Raw genomic sequence first — 25,434 nt, 5'->3', positions numbered from 1 at the left:
AATAAAAAAAAAAAAAAAAAAAAAAAAAAGTGAGAGAGAGAGAGAAAAAAAGGAAAAAAATAGAAAAAAAGAGTAAAGAGTATAGTAGTTCAAATTAAATTCCTTGTTTTATATTTGTTTCTAATTAGATTTTGTTCTGTAAATACATTTACACAAATATTCCTTCGCTGTAATGACCAAGATACAAACCATTAGGGTTCTAAATAGAGAAGATTTCCTGTGTTCAGATTTTTGAGACCATTAGGTGAACTTTCTAAATATAAGTGAAAACATGCAATCTCGTTCTCTCCAAGTCTTTACAGTTTTTGGTTTGTGGGTCTGGCGTTTTTTCCTGTTAGTTCATTATCGATGCTTTGTAGCTTAGCCGTGCCACTAAACAAATTATATTATTTTCAAGTAAACTGACTTTCATCTGATTTATTCAAAGCCCATTTTCACATAGCATGTGGAAATGTACTTTTTTTGCGTTTGATATTCCTTGTTCTCCCTTGTGCAACTTGTTCTATTTTAGATCAAGTCAAGTCTGGCATCAAACTAAAAAAAAAAAAAAAAAAAAAGAATCACACTAGAAGGGGAAATATTTCTTGAGGATTTTCCTGTTGGTTTTCACAAATTAAATGAAATTTTATTTACCTGAACGAATATTCTTGTTATATCCAATTTGTTTCATTTATAATATCCTTTAAATCTTAATATAAAAATATTATAATTACTCAATTCTAAGAGAAAAAATAATACAAAAAATACATGTCAGTTATTCCAAAGAGGGATTCAAAACTTTGAGAACTCAGCTCAAGGTAGGATGGACAACAACTCTTTAATTCTTTATTTTGGGTTGTCTGTTGACCAAAGAACATGATTTTATGTTCTAAGCAGCAACATTCAAGCAATTGTTTTACTTGGATACATTCTTTAAAAATCTTTCCAGTGCTTTAAGGAATGTGTCTTCATTTTCAAGGACAGTCTAAACTCACCATAATTCAAATGTCCAAACCTGTTTGTTTTCTGAATTCTGAATATGTTTTTGAATGCTTGGAAAATGTAATCGGGTTCATTTAGGCTAATCTTGAGCTTTACTGCAAATGGGAAAGGGAAAGCTGGAAGAAAAGGATTCAATCTTCATGATTTTTTTTCTTTGAGGTGCATTTATATAACTCTTCCGTCTTGAAAATGTTCTACCAGTTAGAGCAATGTCCCCGACCAGCTTCTGTAAGTATATGCTGGCAATTGAGTGCAGATGGATGGCTACTTTTAACTGCCCTCATGCTCAGCTCTAGTCCTAGAAGATAATGCAGTGTCTAAACAAGATAACGGTTGTGATTCCAACAGTGAAGCGCCCAAATTGTTTCTTCCACTGTTGCTGTTGTCGATAGAGCTCAGTTCGTGGAGAAAACCACTACTCAACATGAAAGCAGCAGGTTGACATGGCCCAGATAGCATGTAGCCAGCGCTGTGTTCCCCGGGGCTTCCTCAGCATGAAGTGAAAAAAAAATGTATGCACTCAAAATGCTCCATGCAAATCACACTTTGAGTTAAAACATATAAAAACTACTTTCACATTAATAAATGGAGGCTACATAGGTATTAGCATCTGCATTGACTCTTTTAATTGAGACATGACTGTGGGCTGATTCATGCCGCGTGGATCCTTCTGTCAGGCTTTCATGACACTAACGGTAGGAAGACGAGATAGACGTGCAGGTGTGTTTACATCATGCAAAGAAATAGGATGCTGTGTAGGCAACCCTCAGTCACACTATGACGTTTTCTTCAGATACACCTAAAAATTAAGTCGTCAACTCTCATTGACTTTTTAGGGGTGTTTGGCTTCTTAATGTGTGACACGTCAGAAAAAACTTACCTGCTGTGTGGTAATTCCCAACTATTTTTGCTGTCATTTCAAATAAATGAAAGCTGTTGATATTTGAATGTGCACTGATTAGGAATGTCTTAATTTAGTTTCAAAGCAGTCCAGATACTGTCTTTAATTTCACGGAGCACAGCTCAGCCATATTAGAAATCTGTACACAACAGCATCACATTTCTGTAGAAAAACTAGAAAGTGGAACATGAAATGGCTCTTCACGTCCATAAAAATGTTATGCTCAGATTAAATGCATCATCAGCCATTCAACCATATGATTGCTTGTTAGACATGCCATTTTATACAAGTCCTGATACTTAAGAGAAATGTCATCTTAGTCCATGGCCATCATTGTGTATAATTGGTACCTTTTAAGACACTAACTACCTGATTGGCAGTGTCATTTGAATAGTTAAATGTCTAAATGCAGTCACTGTTCCTATGGGAACTTTTTGGAGCAAAAATGAATGCCATTTTTCAAATTTCTTGACCATGTGTTTCTACAGAGGGCTTACACTTTACGATTTAACGATTCTGCATGGCTTTTCATTTAAATTCAAGTAGACAGAAGTATACAAAATATCTGGTTTTATAATACTTCTTTTGAAGCTATTTTTTTAACTGAAGTCAGCAACGTGGTTTATTTATCCTGATAGCACTAAAATCCAATTGAACATCCACATCTTCTGGGAACAGGCCCTTGCATTGGGGAGTCCAGTTCCCCGACAATAGATCCCATCATATTCCATGGCACTCTGTCTCATAAAATATAACTGCTTTTGTTAGTCTATTTTCACTTGTTGCATCTTACAACAGCAGTAGCTATTGCCTAACTGAAGACTGCTGTTAGAAGCTGTGTATGCAGTCTAATGCCAGGATATGAAGACATCACCAGTCCTGACCCAGTTCAGATAAGTGTATCATACATTTCCAACTGCAGCATGTTCTAACAGGAATCTCTACTTTTTTAGTGTTGCTGTTCAAAGCCTCAGTCCCACAGACCTTAACTAACTTGAAAGATCCTACCTGCATTTCAGCCTCATTGAAGATTACTTAAGGTTCTCAGTCTTGCTCTAGATCATTAAAATCAGGATTCAATACCAAGCTTTCAGTTTCTTTCAGTATGAAATTAGTCATCCTTCAGTCTCTGTTTTAGTAGCTTTTACACACGTGAGTAATGCTCTTTCATTCATATGCATATTCACAGCTATGCCGCTTGTGGGAGACTTAGCAGGAATTTGAAATTATCTCTATCTCAAATAGCTCTAAAGGCACCTAAATGTTTAAAGTGTTCAGCCTCAGGAAGAATGGCCAATTCAGTTCGGTGACAAAACTGGGAGCGGAGCTCTTTTGAAAAGCTGCTCCCAATGGTTGTTGGACAGAACTCTTTATGTCTTGGTTTACGTATTAATTCTCCTTTCAGCTGCAAGGTTTTACAATACAAATTAAGAGAAGTTTTACTTCAGAATTAAAATATGCTACAGAAATCTTTCATTTTAAAACCGAAGCTGTCTGGAGATCATGGGAATTTTGAATTATTTCAAAGGCATAATACTGTCAAACTTATGAAAGTCATATATTCCCAGTGGATATGTTGTGACCATTTTTCCTTGATTCATTTTTTGTTGTATTTTTTATGACATGCGTGTTAACAAGCTTCAGTTTATGACCTTGACATTTGCCTATTTTTCTTTTGGAGGTCTTCATAAATCACCAACAGATTTTGTTTAAATCATTATAAATAAACCAACCACAGAATAAGTCATTGAAATGGACAGAAGCAATTTCCTTTCTCTCTATTTGTGAGTAATAGTTGACTGGCCCATAAAGCCATACAAAGAGAGTGAAACATTTACTTGGCAGAGAAAATGCAGCCACATCCGCATTTGACAAAATAACAGTACATTCATAATGCTGTTGGCTTCTTAATTTCAAAAGGCAGATTTTAATATTACTGACTTCAGAGAAAGATAAGAAGGGCAGTGCATAAGACATTATCAGTCCAGTGTGGAAATAATGCATTCAAAATTAAAGACAGCAGTTTAATTAAGTGCATGAAAGGCTGGCTTTTATGATCATATTTCAAATACTTGAATGTCTTTTCATCCATTCTGCTGTATGACTTTACTTAATAATATATCAAGAACAAAAAATGTATTGGAGTCTTTCTGCAAATTCAATTAGTCCAATAAAAAGTGAAAAATAATTTCTTTTTCATTAAAAAGAACTCAACCCTAACCCTTCTGATGACAAAGTGCAAGATGAGGAGGGGGTGAAAGCTAAAGAACTATGAAAATTTTGCCTTTGTTATGCATTTATGTGTGCATGAAATGGCTGAAGTGTCACCGTTAGTAACATTTGTTATTGAAAGGACTAATTGCATTCTGCTACAGTTAGTAGTTTATCAGATCCAGACCACAGGGTATTTACTTCTCCCTTAGGATGCACTCACAGTGCAGCAATAATTCCACAGTTGATGGGGCTGCTATAGGCAGGGTAATTATGCTAAAGCGTACCTCTTTCAGTGCTAAACTTAAAACTACCGTGACACATTGCACTAGTGCTTTACAGGTTAAGTGCAACCTCGAATTCTTTCTACCTGCTAAGGGTTTATAGCTAAGGGAAGTGGAGAGATCATAGATGTTGTGTACTAAAATGAGAAAAACGAGTAACACAACCCAGAAGTGCAGCATTACACAGGAGAAATTAATAAGTACAGTATATGATGAAGGAAGGAATGTACATTTGGAAAAATTTGACGTCAGTTAAAATGGGATGGCAAAAGGATCTGTAATAAGTTATTGAGCTTTAGACTGAAAGCAGTGGGTTACTGGCTCAACCACGGCACATGTCTGTAGTGACTGAAAGTTATTACCACTTGTCAGCTCCTCTCTGACCTCCGTGAAATGAGGTGCTGGTCTCAGTCCGACTCCCAGCAGGCAGACATCTCCGTTACAAACACTTCCAGAGCCACGGCTGGTTTGTCAGTCACAGCCTTGGCACAAAGGCTTGTAGCCACACCATGGTGAATAAACATCATCCTCACCTCTGAAGCCGGTTCTTTCAGGTCAGGGCTGAGGCAGGCTGGCAAATAATTTGAGAAAGCTTGAAACTCCACTGCTAACACAGCGTGGCTCGGGGTAAATAAAAGATCTCATTTTCCAGAGTTGCGTGTTGACAGGTTTCACTTCTGCTGACATAACTAAAAGGGGCCCTAAGGGTTGTCGGGGAATGACCTGGTCCTGTTCTGTTTGTGGGCACCCACCATACAAATTGATTCCTCTCTGCTGTCATTTCTCCTCGTCCTGTTCTCAATTCTTTTAATACCGTGCTGACTATCTAGGGGATGTTTCCTACTACGTTTCTCAGTGTGTGTTCGTGACTCCTGTGACTGGAGTGTTGGAATTGAAGGACACAGACTCTTTAGGAAGGACAGACACGGGAGATGAGGAGGGGGTGTTACCCTCCGTGTCAGTGACCAGCTGGAGTGCAGGGAGCTCCTCCCGGGGATGGATGAGGAGCTGACCGAGAGCTGATGGGTCAGGATTAAAGGGAAGGCAGAGACAGGGAATGTTATAATGTTATAGTGGGGTCTGCTACAGGCCACCCGACCAGGAAGACTGAGCAGATGAGGCCCTTTACAGACAGATGGGAGCAGCCTCACGTTCACAATCCCTGGTCCTCATGGGGGGCTTCAACCACTCTGATACGAGTTGGAGGGACAACCCTGTAGCACATAAGCAATCCAGGAGGTTCCTGGAATGTGTTGATGGTAACTTCCTTCTCCAAGTGCTAGAGGAGCCACCGAGGAGAGGTGCCGTGCTGGACCTTGTTCTCACCAACAAGGAGGGGCTGGTGGGGAATGTGAAGCTTGGGAGCAGCCTGGACTGCAGTGACCATAAACGGTGGAGTTCAAGATCCTTAGGTAGTGAGGAAAGCACACAGTGAGCTCACCACCCTGGGCTTCAGGCAAGCAGACTTTGGCCTCTTCAGGGATCTGCTTGGCAGAGCAGCATGGGATAAAGCCCTGGAGGGAAGAAGGGCCCAAGAAAGCGGGTTGATATTCAAGGATCACCTCCTCCAAGCTCAGGAGCGATGCATCCCGACAAAGAGGAAGTCAGGTAAGAACACCAGGAGGCTGCATGGGTGAACAAGGAGCTCCTGGACAAGCTCAAACATAAAGAGGAAGTGTAGAGAGGGCAGAGCAAGGACAGGTAACCTGGGAGGAGTGCAGAGAAACTGTCTGAGCAGCCAGGGACCAGGTTAGGAAGGTCAAAGCCCTGATAGAATTAAATCTGGCCGGGGACATCAAGGGCAACAAGAAAAGCTTCTATGGGAACATTGATGCTAAAAGGAAGACCGGGGAAAATGTGGGTCCTCTCCAGGAGGGAACAGGAGCCCTGGTTACCTGGGACATGGAGAAGGCTGAGGTACTCACTGTCTTTGGCCTCAGTTTTCACCAGCAAAGGCTCCAGCCAGACATACCACCTGACTCAGAAAGCAAAGGCAGGGACTGGGAGAATGAAGAACTGCCCACTGTAGGAGAAGATCAGGTTTGAGACTATCTAAGGAACCCGAAGGTGCACAAGTCCATGGGACCTGATGAGATGCATCCAGGAGTCCTGAGTGAACTGGAGGATGAAGTGGCTGACACACAGTCCATCATATTTGAAAAGTCAAGGTAATTTGGTGAAGTTCCCACTGACTGGAAAAGAGGGAACAACCCCCATTTTTAAAAAGAGACAAAAAGGAAGACCTGGGGAACTACAGGCCAGTCAGTCTCACCTCTGTGCCCGGCAAGATCCTGGAGCAGATCCTCCTGGAAACTGTGCTGGGGCACAGGGAAAATAAGGAGGTGATTGGTGACAGCCGACATGGCTTCACTAAGGGCAAATTGTAACTGACAAATTTGGTCACCTTCCACGATGATGTTACAGAGTCGATGGATAAGAGAAGAGCAACTGACATCATCAACCTGGACTCCTACAAAGCATTTGACACTGTCCTGCATGATCTAGCTGCCTCAATTGGAGAGACATGGGTTTGACAGAAGGATCACTCAACAGATAAGGAACTGGCTGGCTGGTCGCACTCAGAGTTGTGCTCAGCAGCTCGATGTCCCAGTGGAGAGCGGTGACGAGTGGCGTCCTCAGGGGTCATGTTGGAACCGGCACTGTTTAACATCTTTGGTGGCGACATGGACAGACGGATCGAGGCACCCTCAGCAAGTTTGTCAGTGACACTGAGCCGTGTGGTGGGACCGACACGCTGGAGGGAAGGGATGGGCCGTACAGAGGGACCTGGACAGGCTGGAGAGGTGGCACATGTGAACCTCATGGAGTTCAGCAGGGCCAAGGGCAAGGTCCTGCACACGGGCTGGGGCAATCCCCAGCAGAAATACAGGCTGGGTGAGGAGTGGATTGAGAGCTGTGGAGAAGGACCCCGGGGGTATTAGTGGATGGAAGAACTGACTGTGAGCCAGCAGTGGGCGCTTACAGCCCAGAAAGCCAACCGTGTCCTGGGCTGCACCCAGAGCAGGGTGGGCAGCAGGGCGAGGGGGGGATTCTGCCCCTCTACTCTGCTCTCATGAGACCCCCCTACAGGGCTGGGTCCAGCTCTGGGGCACCAACAGCAGAAGGACACGGACCTGCTAAAACTTAAACTAAAAGAGGGGAGATTCAGATTAGATACAAGGAAGAAATTCTTCCCTGTGAGGGTGGTGAGACCCTGGCAGAGGCTGCCCAGAGAAGCTGTGGCTGCCCCCTCCCTGGCAGGGTTCAAGGCCAGGTTGGGCGGGGCTTTGGGCAACCTGGACTGTGGAAGGTGTCCCTGCCCATGGCAGGGGGGCTGGGACTAGATGATCTTTAAGGCCCCTTCCAACCCAAACCATTCTGTGATTCTAAGAAGAGCTTCTTTTCCATCTCCTAATCTCATTTTAACTTCAAAATATTCTTCTCCCCGAAGTTTCCTTAGAATAATTACCCATGCTGTAGAGAATCAGACAGCCTGCGTTCTGAAAACACAGCAACAAATTTAAATAATGACTCTTCAGTTTTTGAAAGCAATAATTTTCACATAACAGAGATAAGAACTATAAAAATTCTTTCCCTTTTCAAGCATGCAGGTACAAACAAGAGCAAGTGTTTATGGATTTGTGATCTAATAATGATATGTTTGTTTTTTTCATATAGGTAACCCTCCTGCTACAGGTACAGGAACTTTACACATCACTTTGGAGGATGTCAATGACAATGTCCCTTCCCTTTATCCAACACTGGCCAAAGTTTGTGATGATGCAAAAGATCTCAGGGTAGTGGTACTAGGAGCATCAGACAAAGACCTTCATCCCAATACAGATCCCTTCAAATTTGAACTGAGTAAGCAACCTGGCCCAGAAAAATTGTGGAGAATCACCAAGCTTAACAGTAAGTCTGTTACATTTTTTTCTTCTGCATTTAGTCCTCCCACCCCTCCATCCCAGTGCACTCACCCTGAGGCTGCCCATTATGTGAATTCCAGAGCAGTTGTGCATGAGTCTTGCAGGACAGACCCATCGCTGCTGCTTTACACCCTGCTGGTTTTGTTTGGACCAGCTGCCTGGTGGAACATACTAATAGTCTGTCTGCATTTTCTCTGAAATCTGAACTTTTTTCCTCTTATTATGTTGACCAAACTTTCTCTTTGCATTAAAGAAAGGCTACTAATGACTTATAGTTTTTTAAAGATTATCATGATTTATGACACGGAATTTACGTGCATGAGATGCACAAGGCTTTGCTTTGGGACAGCATGAAATTTTTGCGTGGGCTTTAGCAATGTACTTGAAAAACTTCCTGAATTTAAGTATTTGAATCTTCACAATTAAAATACCCAAATGCACTGGGTCCATACACTATTGTTAGGAGGATCAAAGCACATACCACGCAAATGCAGAAGGTTCACATGGCAAATTGTGGGCACAAAGTACTACGTTTCTTTTTTAATGTAGATTACTTCCATTTGTTTTCTAGCATGTATTATTTACCTCCTGTCTCAAAAAAAAAAAAATCTTTTAGCAGTTCATTTCACATTCTTCTTAGAAAAAAACTAAAGACAGACGTGATGTCTGTACCTGCCTGCAGAACAAAGTCGAGGAGTCATTTTCTTTGCTGTTCTCCAAACATCAAACCACTGCTCTGTTAAACGCCCTAGCAGAGTGAGCACCCTCACCCGGGCACCGATAGCTGTATGACCCACTGCTGCTCACGTGGGGCAGATCTGTGGATCCGAAGGGGCATTACATCCCCTCACTGCCTTCTCAGTCACACCGGGGAAGCATTTAAAGAGCTTTGTCTGTACTTCCTTGCAAGAAGGGCTTTTATTCTTTGACAAATATATTTACTCTCTTGTGTTGCTTTGGGGATGACATGCCTTAGCATTTCTTTAGTATATTAGTTTCCACAGACAAATTCCTTCAATAATTCGCAGACCAAATTATGTATTTAAACAAAAGGGGCTCTTAAAATTAAGTCTTTTGGTGGGGCTTGGAATAAGTTTGCAATTAGCTCCCAGCCCATAAGGGAATTTCTGTACTGCCTCTTCTTACCTCCAGTTCAATTCTTTCATCATTTCCTTAGAATGTTCTCTTTTTTTTTTTTTCCTCCACGAGTAACTGTGATAGGTCTGATATTGTTTGCAGATTCTTCTTCCCTTCCAGGCAATCACTATTTGGCTAATTCTCACCTTATCCTTTGCAGATACTCATGCCCAGGTCGTCCTGCTTCAAAACCTGAAAAAGGCCAATTACAACATCCCAATCTCAGTGACAGATTCTGGAAAACCGCCTCTGACTAACACCACAGAACTGAAATTACAAGTGTGTTCCTGCAAGAAATCCAAAATGGACTGCAGTGCGACTGATGCCCTTCATATCAGCATGACCCTTATCCTTCTTTCACTCTTCAGTTTATTTTGTAAGTCTTTCCCTGAACTGTAAGTAATGAAATATTATTTAGCTGCTCATTTGTCTGCTGCATAAGACAACCTACCAAGGGAGAAGTTCAATTCATACATTGATTTCATAATGGGGTAAGTTTGGGGGTTTCTTCTTGAGGAAGAAGCTACAAGAAAGAGGTAGGGGAGGGGGTTTTCATAGTAAAAAAAAAAAAAATAGCAACAAATGCCTGGTTGTCAAATTAAGAAATAGAAGCAATAATTTTAAGAAGAATCGAAAAGAATTAAACCTAGCACATGATAAACTAAGAAGTACCAGCTGTAGAAGCAGAACTGTGAGATGCTTTCTTTCATCTCTCCTCACTTGAATTCAATTCAAAAACAGAAACAGGAGATTAGAGGTGTTCTTGTAACAATAGCAGTTCTGGGTCACCATGAAAATGAGTACTGTCTGCTTCAATCTATTCCTCTGTATAAAGTACACAAGCAACTGGAACAGGAGGAACTTATTCAAGATTCTGGGCTTCGAGCCACCCAGAATTGATAATCAAATCGCAAGTCTGGGTTGGAGGGCAGAGAGAACTGATATGTAAAGGAAGCTTCTGCTGTGTCACAGAAAGCTTTCTAAAAGACACAAAATTCCCGATTTGAATTGGAAAGACTAAAAAAAAGAAAAAAAAAATCCCAGAATGACTGAAGAGTAGGAATGCAAAACCATGGAAACCCAACATCTAACCTAGATGTGTCCCTGGCTTGTCCTGTGACAGTTTCCAGCAGATATTTTTCTGCAGTATTATTTTGAGTTCCTTATCTGTTACAAAGGAAGAGCTGTATCTCCCAGCTATGATAGTAAATCTGTTATTTCAGGATTATTACCACCGTTTTATGTTAGTAAAATACATTGTATGGTGAATTAATACCTGAGCCATGGTGAAAGGCCTTATATTCTCGATGAGATAAAATCTACCATGAGGCAGAGATAGTTTACACATCTGAGTCCTGGTGTATGCTTGATTACATGTCTTGTCAGGTTTTTTTCTTATAGTATATTACTTTTATCCCAAAAGGTTAACATGAAGGTCATTGTGAGAGAATTAGAACTAGCTAATGTTTGTGATGCTCTTTGAAGATGAAAAGGACTATTTAAATGCTAAGTGCAAATACGCGTTCTTTGTTCCAGTTGGTGACATCTGAAGTATCTCCGTTGGCTTTGGTTCAGTTATCCTGGGTTCAGTCTGCTGGAACCAAATGCAGACTTCAGCTGTTAGGAGTAATTGGTTAAAAATATTTGACAGTACGTGACACTATCGCATTAGTGATATAAATATCCAGCCCATTGATTCAAATATATTCTTGTTACCACTTCATAAATGTTGCTGGTGCTATACTACGTGTGACTTTCACCACTGGAATTACTTTCTTATCTGACATGATTTGCACTTGAACTTTATTTACATCAATGCATCTGCTCAGAATACGATGAGGTAGAGAAAAAGTTTTTTGCTTTTGGAAGTAATCATGTTGTTTTTTCCTAGCCCCAAAGAAGGCTGATCTTCTTCCTTGCATTTAATTATAAAAACGAGTTCTAGGTACTGGAAAGCTCTCCTTGCTTTTATTGACTACAGACCTTCTCTGTGAGCAGAATATAGGCCCCTGGCATCTGAGTTGTGCGTGCTGCTCTGAATGACAGAGGGATTCCCTCTCCTACTGTAAAAGAATAAATAGCAGTGAATAGTCTTTACACTGTGAAACAGTACAGACATGCCTAGAGCCTTTCTGCAACCTTACAATCGTTCAGAGTACTGTAATAAGTATGGAGAGAGTTGTAATTTTAAACAAAGGATGGAGTAAGATTACGCACATAATCTGCCAGCAGTACAATGTTCCAGTCTGTTATCTGAGTAGTAAAACCAAAACAAAGGGAAATAGTGGGTGAGTTGGAGGGAAGGGGAAGGAAAGATCTCTCTCCAGGGACAGAGGCTGTTTTATACGCAGTTGTTGTGAGTGAGAGCATGAATTCCACAAATAGGCTTCAGCATAGAGAGACCTCATCCTCATCGCAGGGCCACTTCTTTTTGCTAAAATTTGCTACTATTCAGTTGTGTGGTTTGGGTTCTCCCAGTCACACAGAGAGAGCCTGGTATTCCATGTCTGGTACCGTTACCTAATCATGCTTATGCAAAGCCAGCAAGCGTAACAGCTTCCATAACCATTTTATTCAGGTGTAAATGACTACGTGGAGGCATAAAAGAAGGAGGCTAGGAGCCAGTTAAAATAATGTGGTTCTGTATTTGAACTTCTCTAAATTGTGCTGGTATCATTGCATTCCCAATTCGTTTTCACACATAGGTTTTTTTATAACTGCGATTAGTTCCATTGCAATGTTTTGTATAGTCCAAATATTTATCAGAGTAATCAAAGATTACGATGCCATAAAAACAAAGAGAACTTTAGTGCTTATTGAACAGATGAAATATCCCATTTCTAGTGGCAAGTTATGGGTTTAATTTTTGCAAAAGCCCTTACGTGGCTCACTTTGCTCCCAATGTTTATGTTTTATGAGACTCTTGTTCCTAGGAGGTAAATCCTTCAGTCAAATGAACTTTGTTATTCATGCCAAAGTATTTCTTTTTGTATTTGACATCTGGTGTGAGGATAGATAGCCCTATGAAAGAGCTGTTCATAGTAAAATTGCCCTGCATGAATCTCCTCCCCATACAAAACATCTTGGTATTATCATTTAAATGGTGCAATTATTATCTATACTTAGAATATGTGCCTCCTTTGTAAATCATGGAAGAAGTCATATGTGGTAGATTTTTGAAGTATCTGAGCATAAAACTGAAGAGCCTGATTAAAACTGTAATGCATGCAAAAAGCAGTAGTTTCGCCTATTCGGCAGCTGCCCTACTGTGTTCAGTATATTGAGGGATAATGGGATACAGACTGCAGAGATGCCCAGAAGCCCTTGGAAAGGTAGATATACTTGGAACAAGAAAAATTTAGTTCTTGTCAGCCAGAAATAGAAAATAAAAGATGTCAGAGTATATGGGCAGACTGCTGGTTTTCCACAACAAAACAGTAAGGTGTTTGGTGGAATTAAAGGACGGCGAATCCAGAGTTGATTGAAAAAAAGGAGCGTGGTTGCATAGTTTGCACTTAACCTCATTGATTACCGCTGGGAATCGCTGAAGTCAAGCTGGAAAGCTGTATAGTGGACAGGTGGAGAGACTTTTCCAAAATTATAATCGTTAATGCCAACAAATATTGGAAAGAATATTGAGTCTTTTTCTGTCATTAATGCAGACACCATGTTTAAGATGAGACCTAGTGTGGTGGTATCATGTCCTCTGTCAGCTTTTCCTAGCCACTGCTGGGGACAACGCAGGACCAAAATGTTCAGATATAATTTAGAATTTAGTAATTCAGATTGAGGAAAAAGATCAAAAAACAGATCTGGGTTCTTAGTCAGGGAGAAGGACTACAGAAATCTGTTACTCGAGGAAGAGAAAAAGTGGGAGAAAGAGAAGGCAGGTTACGGAGCACGTCTGGTGCTGGGTCTGAGACTGTCCACATTGTCCCTTACTGCTGTATTGTCTCAGTCTGGCGCAGCTCAAGTAGCTCCGTACAGAATGAATGTAACCAAAGTGAAGCTCTCAACAACACTAGAATTAATTATGAACAAGTTTTCTCTGAAAGGTCCTGAACGTTTTTTAGTAAGAGAGTTTCTACAACAGTCTATAATGATGAAGGATGAAGAGAGAGGAGAAAAATGTCCCTTACTGCAACCCCCAGTTGGTTAAACAATACCTAAAAGGGAGAACCAGTATCTAAAAGGGAGAATAGTTGTCCTTTTGCTTAAGTATCATTAATTTCACAGCATATCATTGTAAATATATGTTTAGCAAACATTCAGCAGCAATCTCTTCCAAGGTATATTGAGGTCAGTAAAACCATTGTTCTTGTCCACTGGCAATAACATGGCAGATTAAGTTTCCATAAGGAACTTGGTCAGAACAAGCCAAATCAAAGGCATGCATCTAAGCACTTTTAGGAATTAAGACTGAGAAAATAAAACAAGCTAAAAAAGTAAAAGATCAAGATAAAACCAAATTTATGTATATTGTCATAATGAAGTTGGCACCAAGAACTGCCTCAGGCCCTATGGGAGACTGAGAAAGAACTACTGAAGCTGGCAGAACTAGGCTTTATATCAGTTACACATATTATTATTATTATTACTATTATCATTATTATTATTATTATTATTATTATTATTATTATTATTATTATTATTATAAATAGTATTTAAATTCTGGAGGTTTGATTTGATAATAATTATTTCACTTAATCACATAATCATAGAATGATAATCACATTTCATATTTCCTTTTATATTCTACCAACATAAAAGACCAAGTTGGATTCAAATGTGTTGAATCAAGGGACTTAAAAAAGAACCAAAGGCACAATAGTCATGTCCATTAGTAGCTCAGTCACACTAGAAATAATATTTTACTTAAATTTTCTTGTTAGAAAAAGACTGAACTTTAAACACTTCATGTTGAAAAAAAAAAAATGATATCTTACTTGACTGTCAAACACTGGTAAGAAACTTTTTTTGTCAACCTGGCCAGTGGACTACAAAGTTAGAATTAACTTGAGCTTAAATAAGTAAAGTATTCCATTATTATGAGCAGAAAGTAAGGTGAGAGACTGGGGGGGAAATACTGTTATGAAGAAATTAAATAAGCTGGAGGTCTCTACACTGAAATTAATTTGTTAAACTGAGGGTGAAAGGCCTCAGGAGTGTTGAAAAACAGACTCGCACAGATGTCTGTACTGCGATTGCAAAGAAGCCTTAGAGGTTCCCTTGAATTTAACTTCCTATTAATTTCCACTAACTTTTTCTGTTGTCCCCCACCATAATGTTTTTTTTTTCTGATTTCAGGAATGCAGCTACAGGGTCAATAGACATAGTGTCTTTTTTTTTTTTTTTTTTTTTTTTTTTTTTTTTTTTTTTTACCCTTGTAAATTATGTCTTTGGTATTAAACCATTACAGAAATTCAGATTATATTAAACTGGTGGATTTGAGTTTCCCTGAACGTCAACCGCCAGAGTTAAACCACAGCGTTATCTTTCACCTAGTTAATTTTTCAAGGCAACAGAATCATCTGTATTGCTTGTGTATCCTGTGTTATTTGTGCAGAAACATCAAATGTCTGAAGACTGAAGCAATGCATTCTTGAGTGACATAAGACTAAGACAAATCATAGCAGGTTCCAGATGGAAAAGACCTTTAAGGTCATTGCTCTTTCCATTACAAGTGCAGATTTGTTACCTGCAGGTTCACAGTTTTCAGCCCTTCTTGGGAGTTACTTTAGACTATCAGGTAGTATATATTTTTCAGGGCTCAACTACTATTTAGTTTTTACAGTAGAATTTTTGTTTTTCCCAAGAAAAAAAGTAAAAACTTCATCCTTGTTCCATATAGTTCCAAAAAAAGATGCTTCAGAGGAACCATTCCCAATAGGTGACTTTGCTAAATAGGTGAATTTATTTTTTTTTTTAACCTTTTAGGTTGTTTTAGCATATTTTAATCTTTTATATCAATTTTCTACTTTTCAGAGCAGTAGCATTTAATTAAAAAAAAAAAAAAAGCTTAATTAGCAAGACTAATAAATTTTCCCATTTCTGAGAAGATATCCCTATATTGACTAGAATTTCAAAAATTACCAAGATGGGGAGGAGTTCTGCTGTAAAAGAGCTTTTTGGGTTGTTTTTTGGTGTGTTTTTTTTTTTTTTTTGCACTATCCTAATTCGGGTTATGTTCTTGCATTAGAGCACATACAGTGTGGGTACTTAAAGTAACAGCTAAATTGATGTTACTCGAGGAATTGGAAATGACTGACATTTAATGAGTTCCAGTGATATAAATCACTTCCTAAAACCAGTAATAACAGCAGCAACACCCACTATTGCTCTCTTACCAGCTTCGTTACTGATGCTTTTGTCCATATTAACATTATTATGGTTAGTGCTAAATTATCAGTGAATTCAGATGCTTTTGCAAATGCGTTTATGAGAAGGATACCATTGTTATTTGTCTCCTGAAAAGTCTTGGTTGATTAGAGTCTAGTAAGGAAAGGATGGTTCAGGGGTTAAGGGACTGCATTCAAATTGAGACAGTCTAGATTTGCATCTCCCTTTTAACACAGACCTCTGTGTCCAGTCTTCTAATTTCCCTGCAGGTGTACTCAGTCCTGCAATTTGTTGTGCAGTTGGCTTTGGGAGCCCACCTAAAGTTAATGGGGCTTGAAATGGCACAGAAGTCCGTATGTACGGACATAATTGCAGACAGGATGTTTATATACCTAGTCATAGAGACTTGACAAATAGAAATACCCTCAAATTGTACATCAGCATATTTAAAACGTACTTAATGACATTACATTTTATTGAGTCAATTAGGTGGGAAATGGCATTTTTACGCACATTTTAAACCATCCAAACATGTTCCAGAAGTATAGACAAGAAAAAATACGACAGCTTAGAAGACGTGTGTTTGGAATGCAAAATCACTAGCAAATACAGCTCCTTCCCTAAGAGCTGTGATATTGTTCCTGATGGTCATTCTGTAGACATGAAACGAACGTTTAAAGAGATTTGTTGGATAGACCATTCAGTGTTGTGAATTCAGAGGAACTTTTTATGTTTTCGTCTTCTCAACAGTAACTGTTGACATATAATATTTTGTGTTACTTTTCTGAACAACCTCTTAAAAGTCACACATTACTGTATAACTTCAGATAGTTATCATCTGCACTGTTCTGGAGTGGACTATGACTAAAAACTAAAATTGAATAAATGACCGGTTCAAATATTTTTCTTGTCATTAATGACCACTACATACCCGACAGGATTTTGGGGTTTTAACTGTCTCTGTCCTTGAATATGTCCCCACTCTGTAACCTCCAGACACCTCACAACGTGCTCTCCCTGAGGAGAGCTTGCTATGCAGCTTTAGAGGGGAGGGTGATATTACAGATGAATGTGGGAGACTTGTTGTGCCTGAAGGATAGATGCTGTTGCTTTTGCTTCTCTACTAGACAGCTGATACTTACTGTCCTTTCATTGATGTCTGCAGTATTTCAGACTACATCTTAAAGCCTTGCTTTAGCCATACACTGAATTTGTATGTCACTGGTTAGCACTTATGTAAGCTGTCATGCTTACGAGTTCTTGAAAAATTCTGAAATAGCCAGGTTGGTATCAACACAGCCAAACCTGGCAATTTTCTAATTTGATTTCTCCTTTTTCATGGCTTCTAAGCATAATACTTTGCTCTCAATTTTATTCTTGCCTAATAAGAGGTTTTTCAGATGATTCTTTTAGTATTTCAGGTTGGGATTAGTGTATAACTACAGATCTGAGTGTGTCTGGACTACTTATGTCCATGTTCTACTTATTAAAAACATAGTAAACTAAGCTGTACTGCTGTGGAAGATGAGATCTGACTGCTTAAGCAGTTATACATTGCTTTAAAAGGTTAGCTAGCTGTTACATTTGATGCATTTCATTTTCAGCACAAATACAAAAAAAAATTAGGAGACTTGTTCAATGCTACTATTTCAAAACTGTACTTATTTCATTTGCTGAATATTTTCAACTGTTCAGCTAAATTTATCAGATTAGAGCATGAGAAAATACACTTCCAGCCTTCATGCAGTCCCCTCTTCAACTGTTTTATTTTGAAAGAACTGGAAAAGAAAGGAAGCATTTATTTTCTATTGGTCAAGTGAAGGCGAGTGATGTTGCTTTGGCAAAGTACCCAGTCAAGTTTCATATCAATAAAATTAAAAAAAACCCCAAAAATCTAGGACATTTTAGCTGCTTTACCCTAGAAACCACCATCTCTCCGTGCCCTCAGGGAGGTACTTCATATCCCTAGTGCACAGGAATTTAGTTAGAAGAGACGTCATTAGATAAGTTAGCACTGCACTGGGCAGTACATGTTTCTGAATTTCTAAGCAAACATAGCTAGCCTTTCAGTTGATCAGAGGAACTTTTCTTTCAGATAGCGCTTCTTTATAGATACGTATGTTTTGCACTTCATAAGAACAGCCCATTACATAGTGAGTATACGGGTACATGACAAGGAAGAGGTGAAGCAGAAACAAGGATTCAGCAGTGAGCAAGGCTCTTGCCAGAAGTCGGAGGAGTAAGAGCACTTTGGTGTAAATCATCAACACTGTTTCAGATCTGCCAGTGTAGTCTATAATAAGTTAGCAGTGTGAGAGATGCTTGGAAATATTATCTGCTGGTGTCAGATACCCTTTGAAAATTACTTCAGCCCGAGCAGCTTATTCCCCCGTGCAAGCTGATTAGTTTAGATTGGCATCTTTCTCCGCTGTCTTGCCAGTTTTGGCCAATTGCACAGCACGCGCTGGCATTTAACTCCTGAAGTCAAATATTGACATTGGTATACATGAACCTACTGGAACTTTCAGTGGAATTATGACACACTCATTTCACAAACACGGTACTAATGCAGACTGTGTTTTTCCTATCATTAAGAACTTTCAAATCATTTCCTCACATAATTGGGAAACATTATATTTGATGTTATAAGATGCAAATTTTCAGGATAAACTCACTTCTCTCTTATAAACTTTTCCACAATGTACTAATGTGAAATCACTAACCTGCTTTAGTCACAAGCATGCCTACTGCTATTCCTGATACTGCAGGTTAAGAAACCAAATTTCTTAACTGCAGGAATAAGGACGGACAGTATCTGTCTGGGGATAGCTGTTGCAGTCTTTCAAATTCAGTGAGATTTGGGGTGACAAGATTGCCTTCTTTTTTTCGAGCAGACAATAGCAAAAACCACTGACCACTAGATTTTGGCACTTGCAGCAATGCCCAGACAGTGCTTTGGACCACTGAAGAGGTCACAGAAGAGCATAGCTATGAAATTATTATTTCACCACTTCTGGTGCTGAAAACTACCCATGACAAATCAACAAGTGAAGTACATGAAAACCATTTATGTTTTTCTAAGTTTTGTGTGAAAATTAAACTAATAACTCTGTATCTAATTAATGTAAATTCAGGAACGAAGTACCTAGATGTTGATTAGCTGTCTAATCAGAAACATGGTTCTGATCTCTTCCACCATTTTTGCATTACCTCTCTAATATTACTGAGGCTTTGATAAAGTCCACGATGTAGACTTCTAATTATACAAAGATTAATGTAATATTTCTGATGAGAGGGTAATTGAAAGAAATCTGGAAGAAATGGAGCATGCATGAGTTGAACTCCAAACTCCAGCTGTGTTAACTCTTCTCTCTGTTAAACGGGAGTTAGAGCATGAATGCATCTTGGGTAAAGTTCATTCTTGTACAGAGGGGCAGCATGAAACTTAAATGTCTAATTTTTATGAGGTTTTAACTGCAATGTAGGAATCATAGGCTGTGTAATGGGGGGAGGATTTGGTCTCATCAGGAAAAACATCTTTGAAATGCTTTGAATTACTCAATTTAGACTTGTGTCTTTAAAATAAGCAGAGAATTGAGTCACTAATATGTAAATATGTTCAGAGAAAGCTAAGGCTGCAACAGGGAAAGCTAGAGTGCCTGGGAAATGCCAAAGCATTTTCTGAGCTCAGAAGTTGTCGTTCTGCAAACAAGATTGTTTATTGGCTCATTAGAAGGGGGCTCTGCTGGAATATGAGCTCTTGGCAACCTGAACCATAGTGAATGAGGTTACATGCTACCAGTTGTCTTTTTCCTAGATTGGGGGATTATGAAATCTTTGTTTTAAAGAGTTATGTGCATTTTTTCTCCATTTTCTTCTATCGTGTGAATCAGCATAAGAAATAAACCTTAAATTAGCCCACTGTGAAATAAACAGGCAGCTATAGTCATTAAGTGAATATTATAGGCACTTAGTCTCGATTAGGTGACTTCCTCCTTTTCTGATCCAATTCAGCATCCAAAACCATGACTAGATGACAATTCAGATCTGTTCTGCAGAGTTTGCCGCCAACACCAACAACTCTTTTGACCTTCCAAATAGAGTCAATATCAATAGACTTTAGTGGGAGTAGAAAGAGGGGTTTGTTCCATTTAAGTTTCTACATCACGAATCTCCCTACCCTAAACTGCATACTTAGACCTGTATTCCTATAGCATTACTACAATCCATACTATTAGTACATTAGATCCTGATAAACATGTACAATGTTTGTCAGTTTTCTTGACCAGCAAAAGCAAACATCATCTTCCAACGCCAAAGCACTAATGCCAACAGACACCATCTGTTTATGATAACGAGCTGTGCTTTCTTATCAGAGACCTATTAACCATAATTGTAATAATTCAGACAGCAAGTGCATAAAAATAACCCTTCCAATTTCACTGTTATCTCACTGTTTAACTGTTATCTTAAAAGGAATGTGGCTGAATGATTCTCTCCAGTGTCAAAGAGGTAGAGCAGAGGAGAACTGTGAGATAAAAATAGTGAAGATCACATTAGAGACTTCAGTGAGAGTGATTTCTGGAGAAAAAAAAAAAAAAAAAAAAAAAAAGTGATAAATAGCTATGCTATATAGCTAGCTTTTTGCTGCTGTGCATTCCCCAGATACTTTAAGGAAAAGGTGAGGGGTGACCACGTAAGAACAACGATGCACACACACCGCCTCTGTGGCTTTCACGCCTGCAGCTGTATACAGCAAATTACTTGTTGTAGGTAGACAGAAATCACGTTTAAAACAACACATGGTGTGTAATAATTCCTGAATGCCGAGACCAACTATAGAGACAGTGGTGTTCTTAACAGCCAATACAAAGATGATAAAATAATTACTAGGCATAATAATCATTAGTGTACAAATCTAAACCTGCCAGGCACAGGCTTACCAGGGCATTAAGTTCCTTAAAAGAGATAGTTAGAATGGATCAGCAAACGTGCTCCCTGCACACATTATTTGCACATTTAATGCCTGCAGTATTCCTTAAATACTAATATCTTTTATGTGCTGTTGCCAGCTGCAAACTTTAAATCATGCGTGATATAAAATACATAAGAAAGGATCCAAATTAAAAAAAAAAAAAAAAATCAACACAACCCCATTGAAGTCAGTGGATAAATCCTAGAAGTCAGTAGTTTTTAGGTTAGCTGTTTGGAGATGGGACTCAAATCAGTAGACCCTAATAGTTTGGTAGTGTGTATGTTATTTTTTGAACTTTTATTTGGTCCCTCTTTATGGGGAGAATAAAGGAAAAAAAAAATCAGAACAACCCCAAGAAATCTACAATTTCTATACAGAAAACAGTGATGAATATTGGAAATCCTGCCGGGAGAACAAAGAGATCTGAACTATTGACCAGATGCTTATCAGATCCCCAAAGAATTTATAATAGAGCATTTCTGTTGATTGCAACAGATCAGCTTATAGTCACCATTGAGTTTTCTGCACAATACTTTGGTTGGTGTTGACTTCTGTAAAGGTTGTATTAAGGGAGTTACTGGCCAGAACGCCTGTCCAACAATACCTTACATGACTATATCAGAATATTTTTGGGAAGTAAATTTGTAACCGGTAAACTGCTATTAACCACAGGAACTGAAAGTTAGCCTAACTTCTCTACAGGACATAAGCCATTTTGTATCGACTTTGTGTGCAATCGAAAGAACAAAGACAGATTTGCTCTCAAATATTCTTACTGGAACTATCAAAGACGATTACCGAAATTTTACAGCACATCATTTTGTATGTTGAATCTCATTTTAAAAGCCAAAAACTACTTCTCTAGCAATCCATCTTTAGAAAAGGGTCAAATCATCATTAATGAGTAGAGGGGTATATACTGTCCTTCCAAACCATGCTTGGAATAAGATAATTCTTTTAACACAACTTCAGTTAAACCTGGTGAAAGGGCTGAGCTGAATTCATAGTAGTCTTGGTACCCTTTGTCGTTGCCAAGATTTTTGTAGATGAATCAGCAAAAGCAGATGTTAAGGAGACAGCATTTTATGGATGCTTGCAGGGAGCTCCTCCTATTACGTGGGAAAGCCTGGGAAGAAGCCCAAACAGGTCTCTCTGAAAAACATGTCAATGAAAGCTGTCATCATGGGCTATGAATAAGAGGAAAAACAGGTCATGTAGGGATAATCCAGAAAAATATGTGCAGTAGGGAAGAGGCCGTGAAGGAATCAGAGTAACAGAGGTTTTGTCAAACGTGGCAGACTAGGAAACTGCTCTGTACAGCAAAAGACTGTCAGGATATGAGCACAGGAGCTTGAATTTGTCAAGGGCTGTGAAAAGATGTTGCAAAACTGCTAAGCGAGGAGAGCCTGCGTAGGAGATTTAGCTGTTTGAATGGCTTGAAAAAGCCCTTTGGGTTGATGTGTGAAAAAAAAAAATAATCTTCTCAATTAAGACATAACCTAAATATACGGACCTAGAAAGGAGATTCCGTGACAAAAACCTCCTCCAGTTTGTTTCTGTTTTTAGGCTTGAATTAAGGGGCAGGATGATAGTGTTGTCCTAAACAATCAAAGAAAGAACTAGAAGGGAGTGCTTTAGGGAAAAGATTTAAGAGCTCAGTCTTAGCTGCGCAGAGCTGTCAGCTAAACATCGAAAAGGTATCGGAGCTAGAGGTCGACATTTCTGTCTAAATGGAAAAAGAGTAAGATCACTGAACTGTCAGCACTGAAGTGATTGCTGAACGTGTATGAACCGTGTCACAGAGAAGGGGAAGCAATTAAACGGGGGTGGGGGCAAGATTTCCCCAGAAACCTGGGATGGGGAGAATGAGACAGGAGGACATGCTGGAAGAGCGATTAGGGAAATCATGGTAAAATGACAGGAGGAGGCACAGGAGCCGAAGGAAGCTCCAGATTTCCAGGCATGTGATAAATGGGTCAAAGGCAGCCGATAGGTCAGAAAGGATGAAGTTGAGAAGCGATTTCAGTAGAAAGAAAGTCTAGGCAGGGACTGTAGAGCTTTGAGATGAAAAGGAAAAGAGCTGGGGTGGTGCTTGAAGAGGCAGATGGGGCAACAGGGAGAATCAAAAGCATGCTTATATCACGAGAAAGAGAAGCTAGCCTTCAGCTGATAAAAAAATAGCATAGGAGAAAGCATATTTATAATTAAAGCTGAACTAACTAGTTTTAATATAGAGTTTACTCAGGAAAGGCAAGGTAGTAACACCCATTATATCTGTCAATACAATGTAAAATATACAAGATTTTCTTCAGGTCTACACATAAATCAACATATATTGCCCTTTATTTACAAGTTGTTGGTGAAGCAGTCACTAGCTGCTTGAATTTGTGTGACATTTATAAATTTTGCCCTGACAGCTTCCTCTGGTGAAGTTTCAGCCTATGGACTGTACAGAAATTCAGTGCTACAGCTGCTGTTCATTCATCATACGCAAGTGCCTGTCCTTAGCAGGAAGACCTCCAGGGATCTCCCAAAGATTCAGAGTAGCTTTGCCAATTCAAAAGCTGGTCTTATTTCCTTTGAGTCAGGATTGAATAAATGCCCTTTAATGATACTAAGCTTCATTGTGATCTGGAAATGCTATTTTTCAGATGGTCTGTGAGATCAGAGTCCTGAACTCTTGCTTTCCACTACCCCAGGAGAAAAAGTTGTTTATGAGAATTTAGTCTTATCTGGAATCTCTAATCCAAATATATCCAAACTTTGGCAGTCATGATCACATATCCTATATGTAAGTCTGGGTCCTAGTTTTGTGGCCAGAGCTTTTCTTTAAGCAGCATGCTAAAAACCCACATGCTAAGCAATCCTCGATTTTATCTTATTTGGAAATCTCAGTGATGCTTCTCATTCAGTGAGCCCCATCCATCAGTCCCCTCTACGGATTCTTAACGCTTGCTTAATTTGCTCTACTTACCTTTGTTTAACAGAACTGAGGTCACGCTGCAGGGGAAAGGACAGGCTGTTGCTATCCAGGTGCCCGGCTGGCTGCAAAGCCCATCTGGTGGACAGGCCTCTCACTGGAAGAATTTAATATCGAAGTCAATTCAAATATTACTAAGATACCAACAAGAAAGAAACAGATAAAGTAAAACAGCCTTATCAGAAATGATATTAAACTTGATTTGGCCAAAAAGAAAACTAGATAATTAAAAGTAAGCAAAGAGCAAAAGCCAGCATCCAATAACGAGTTATGTTACTGTTTATGGTACACGTGTCTGTAGTTGTGACAAAACTATTGATACTGCATCATTTAAGTGTACAAATGCGATCTATATTAGACATTTCCTGAGTGTTTGTGAGTTTTGGTGTGTATGTTTGACTTACATTTTTGTGTCTTGGTGTAGCAGTTGTCTCGTCCCAGGGTAGGGAGCATTGCGTTGTTGTGGCCTGACCCCGGTAGGCAGCTGAGCACCGCACAGCTGCTCCCTGCCCCAGCGGGATGGGGGAGACACTCGGGAAGGGAGAAGTGAGAACACACACGGGTTGAGATAAAAACAGTTTAACAAGCAAAGCAAGAGCTGAATGCTCAAGCAAATCGAAATAAAGAATTCATTCACTACTCCCCATGGGCAGGGAGGTGCTCAGCCATCTCCAGGAAAGCAGGGCTCCATCTCATGTAACGGTGACTTGGGAAGACAAACACAACTCTAAATGTCCTCCCCCTTCCTCCTCCAGCTTTTATTGCTGAGCATAACCCCACATGGTGTGGGACACCCCTTCGGGCGGTTGGGGCCGGCTGTCCCCGCTGTGTCCCCTCCCAGCTCCTTGGGCACCCCCAGCCTCCTCACTGGTGGGGCACCAGGAGAAACAGCAAACACCCTCATGCCCTGTAAGCCCTGCTCAGCAGTAGATATAGCACTGATATCGATATCGACACTGTTCTGGTCACAGATCCTAAACGTAACACCGTATGAGCTGCTATGAAGTCAATTAACTCCATCCCAGCCAAAACCAGTACAAACAGTAAACCGACACTGTAGGATCAGAAGCTATAGTTGAGGGGAGCCAGAACAAATTTAGCTATGTGTTTCACTAATATTATTATTCGTATGTGTTTTAACTCTGAAGTCAAATATTTGCAATATTTGCAAGAGAAACTGGAGGAAAGTGACCCATTAGCTACAACTGGTACATTTGCTTCTAATCTCTGTTTTTTTCTGAATTTCTTTACTACCTTTGTATTATCAGAGTGCCCATCTAAAATATCTAAAAGCATTCAAGTTGTGCCTTTATTTAAGAAAAAAAAAGTTAGACCGTCCACATAAGATTCATATTTCTATAGGAACATTAATATGACCTGCCAGCTCTCTTATTCCCTGGTATATTCACAAACTATAAGGGACTATAAACACGTTACTTTTAAAAAGATATTGCTTCTTTGCTCTTTGCTTGTTGGCGTGTGTGCACACGAGGGAGTGACTCTCTGACATTTTACTCGCACTCTTGCACTAACATAAATGATCAAGGTGTCAGATGGGGAGCATCAGGTCCTGGCTTGAGATTTATGCTCAGACCTCCACCCTACATCTTCCTGAATTGCACTACAAGGTCTCTGAATGCCCCAGGTGACATTCTGGGGTTTCCTCTTGGAGGTTTCTGTCTTTACAAATAATTGCTTCT

General features: G+C 39.6%; 1 protein-coding gene across 2 annotated transcripts in view; it reads left to right on the top strand.

The window, feature by feature from the left end:
• The window catches only part of CDH13 (cadherin 13), a 518,101-nt gene that overhangs the window by 490,113 nt on the left and 2,554 nt on the right, over positions 1-25,434 (top strand). The window contains exons 12-13 of one of the 2 annotated variants that reach the window (XM_026856742.1): positions 8,056-8,289; positions 9,601-9,816. In XM_026856742.1, the coding sequence (XP_026712543.1) occupies positions 8,056-8,289; positions 9,601-9,816 (450 nt within the window). Of the gene's footprint in view, positions 1-8,055; positions 8,290-9,600; positions 9,840-25,434 lie in introns of those variants that run through there. The other variant, XM_026856741.1, reaches the window with a different exon arrangement.

The sequence above is a fragment of the Athene cunicularia genome (assembly GCF_003259725.1).
Source record: "Athene cunicularia isolate RWA chromosome 11 unlocalized genomic scaffold, athCun1 chr11_part1, whole genome shotgun sequence".
Taxonomy (NCBI): Eukaryota; Metazoa; Chordata; class Aves; order Strigiformes; family Strigidae; genus Athene; species Athene cunicularia.
Note: the sequence above shows the minus strand (reverse complement) of the source record. Positions and strands in the feature narration are given on the sequence as shown.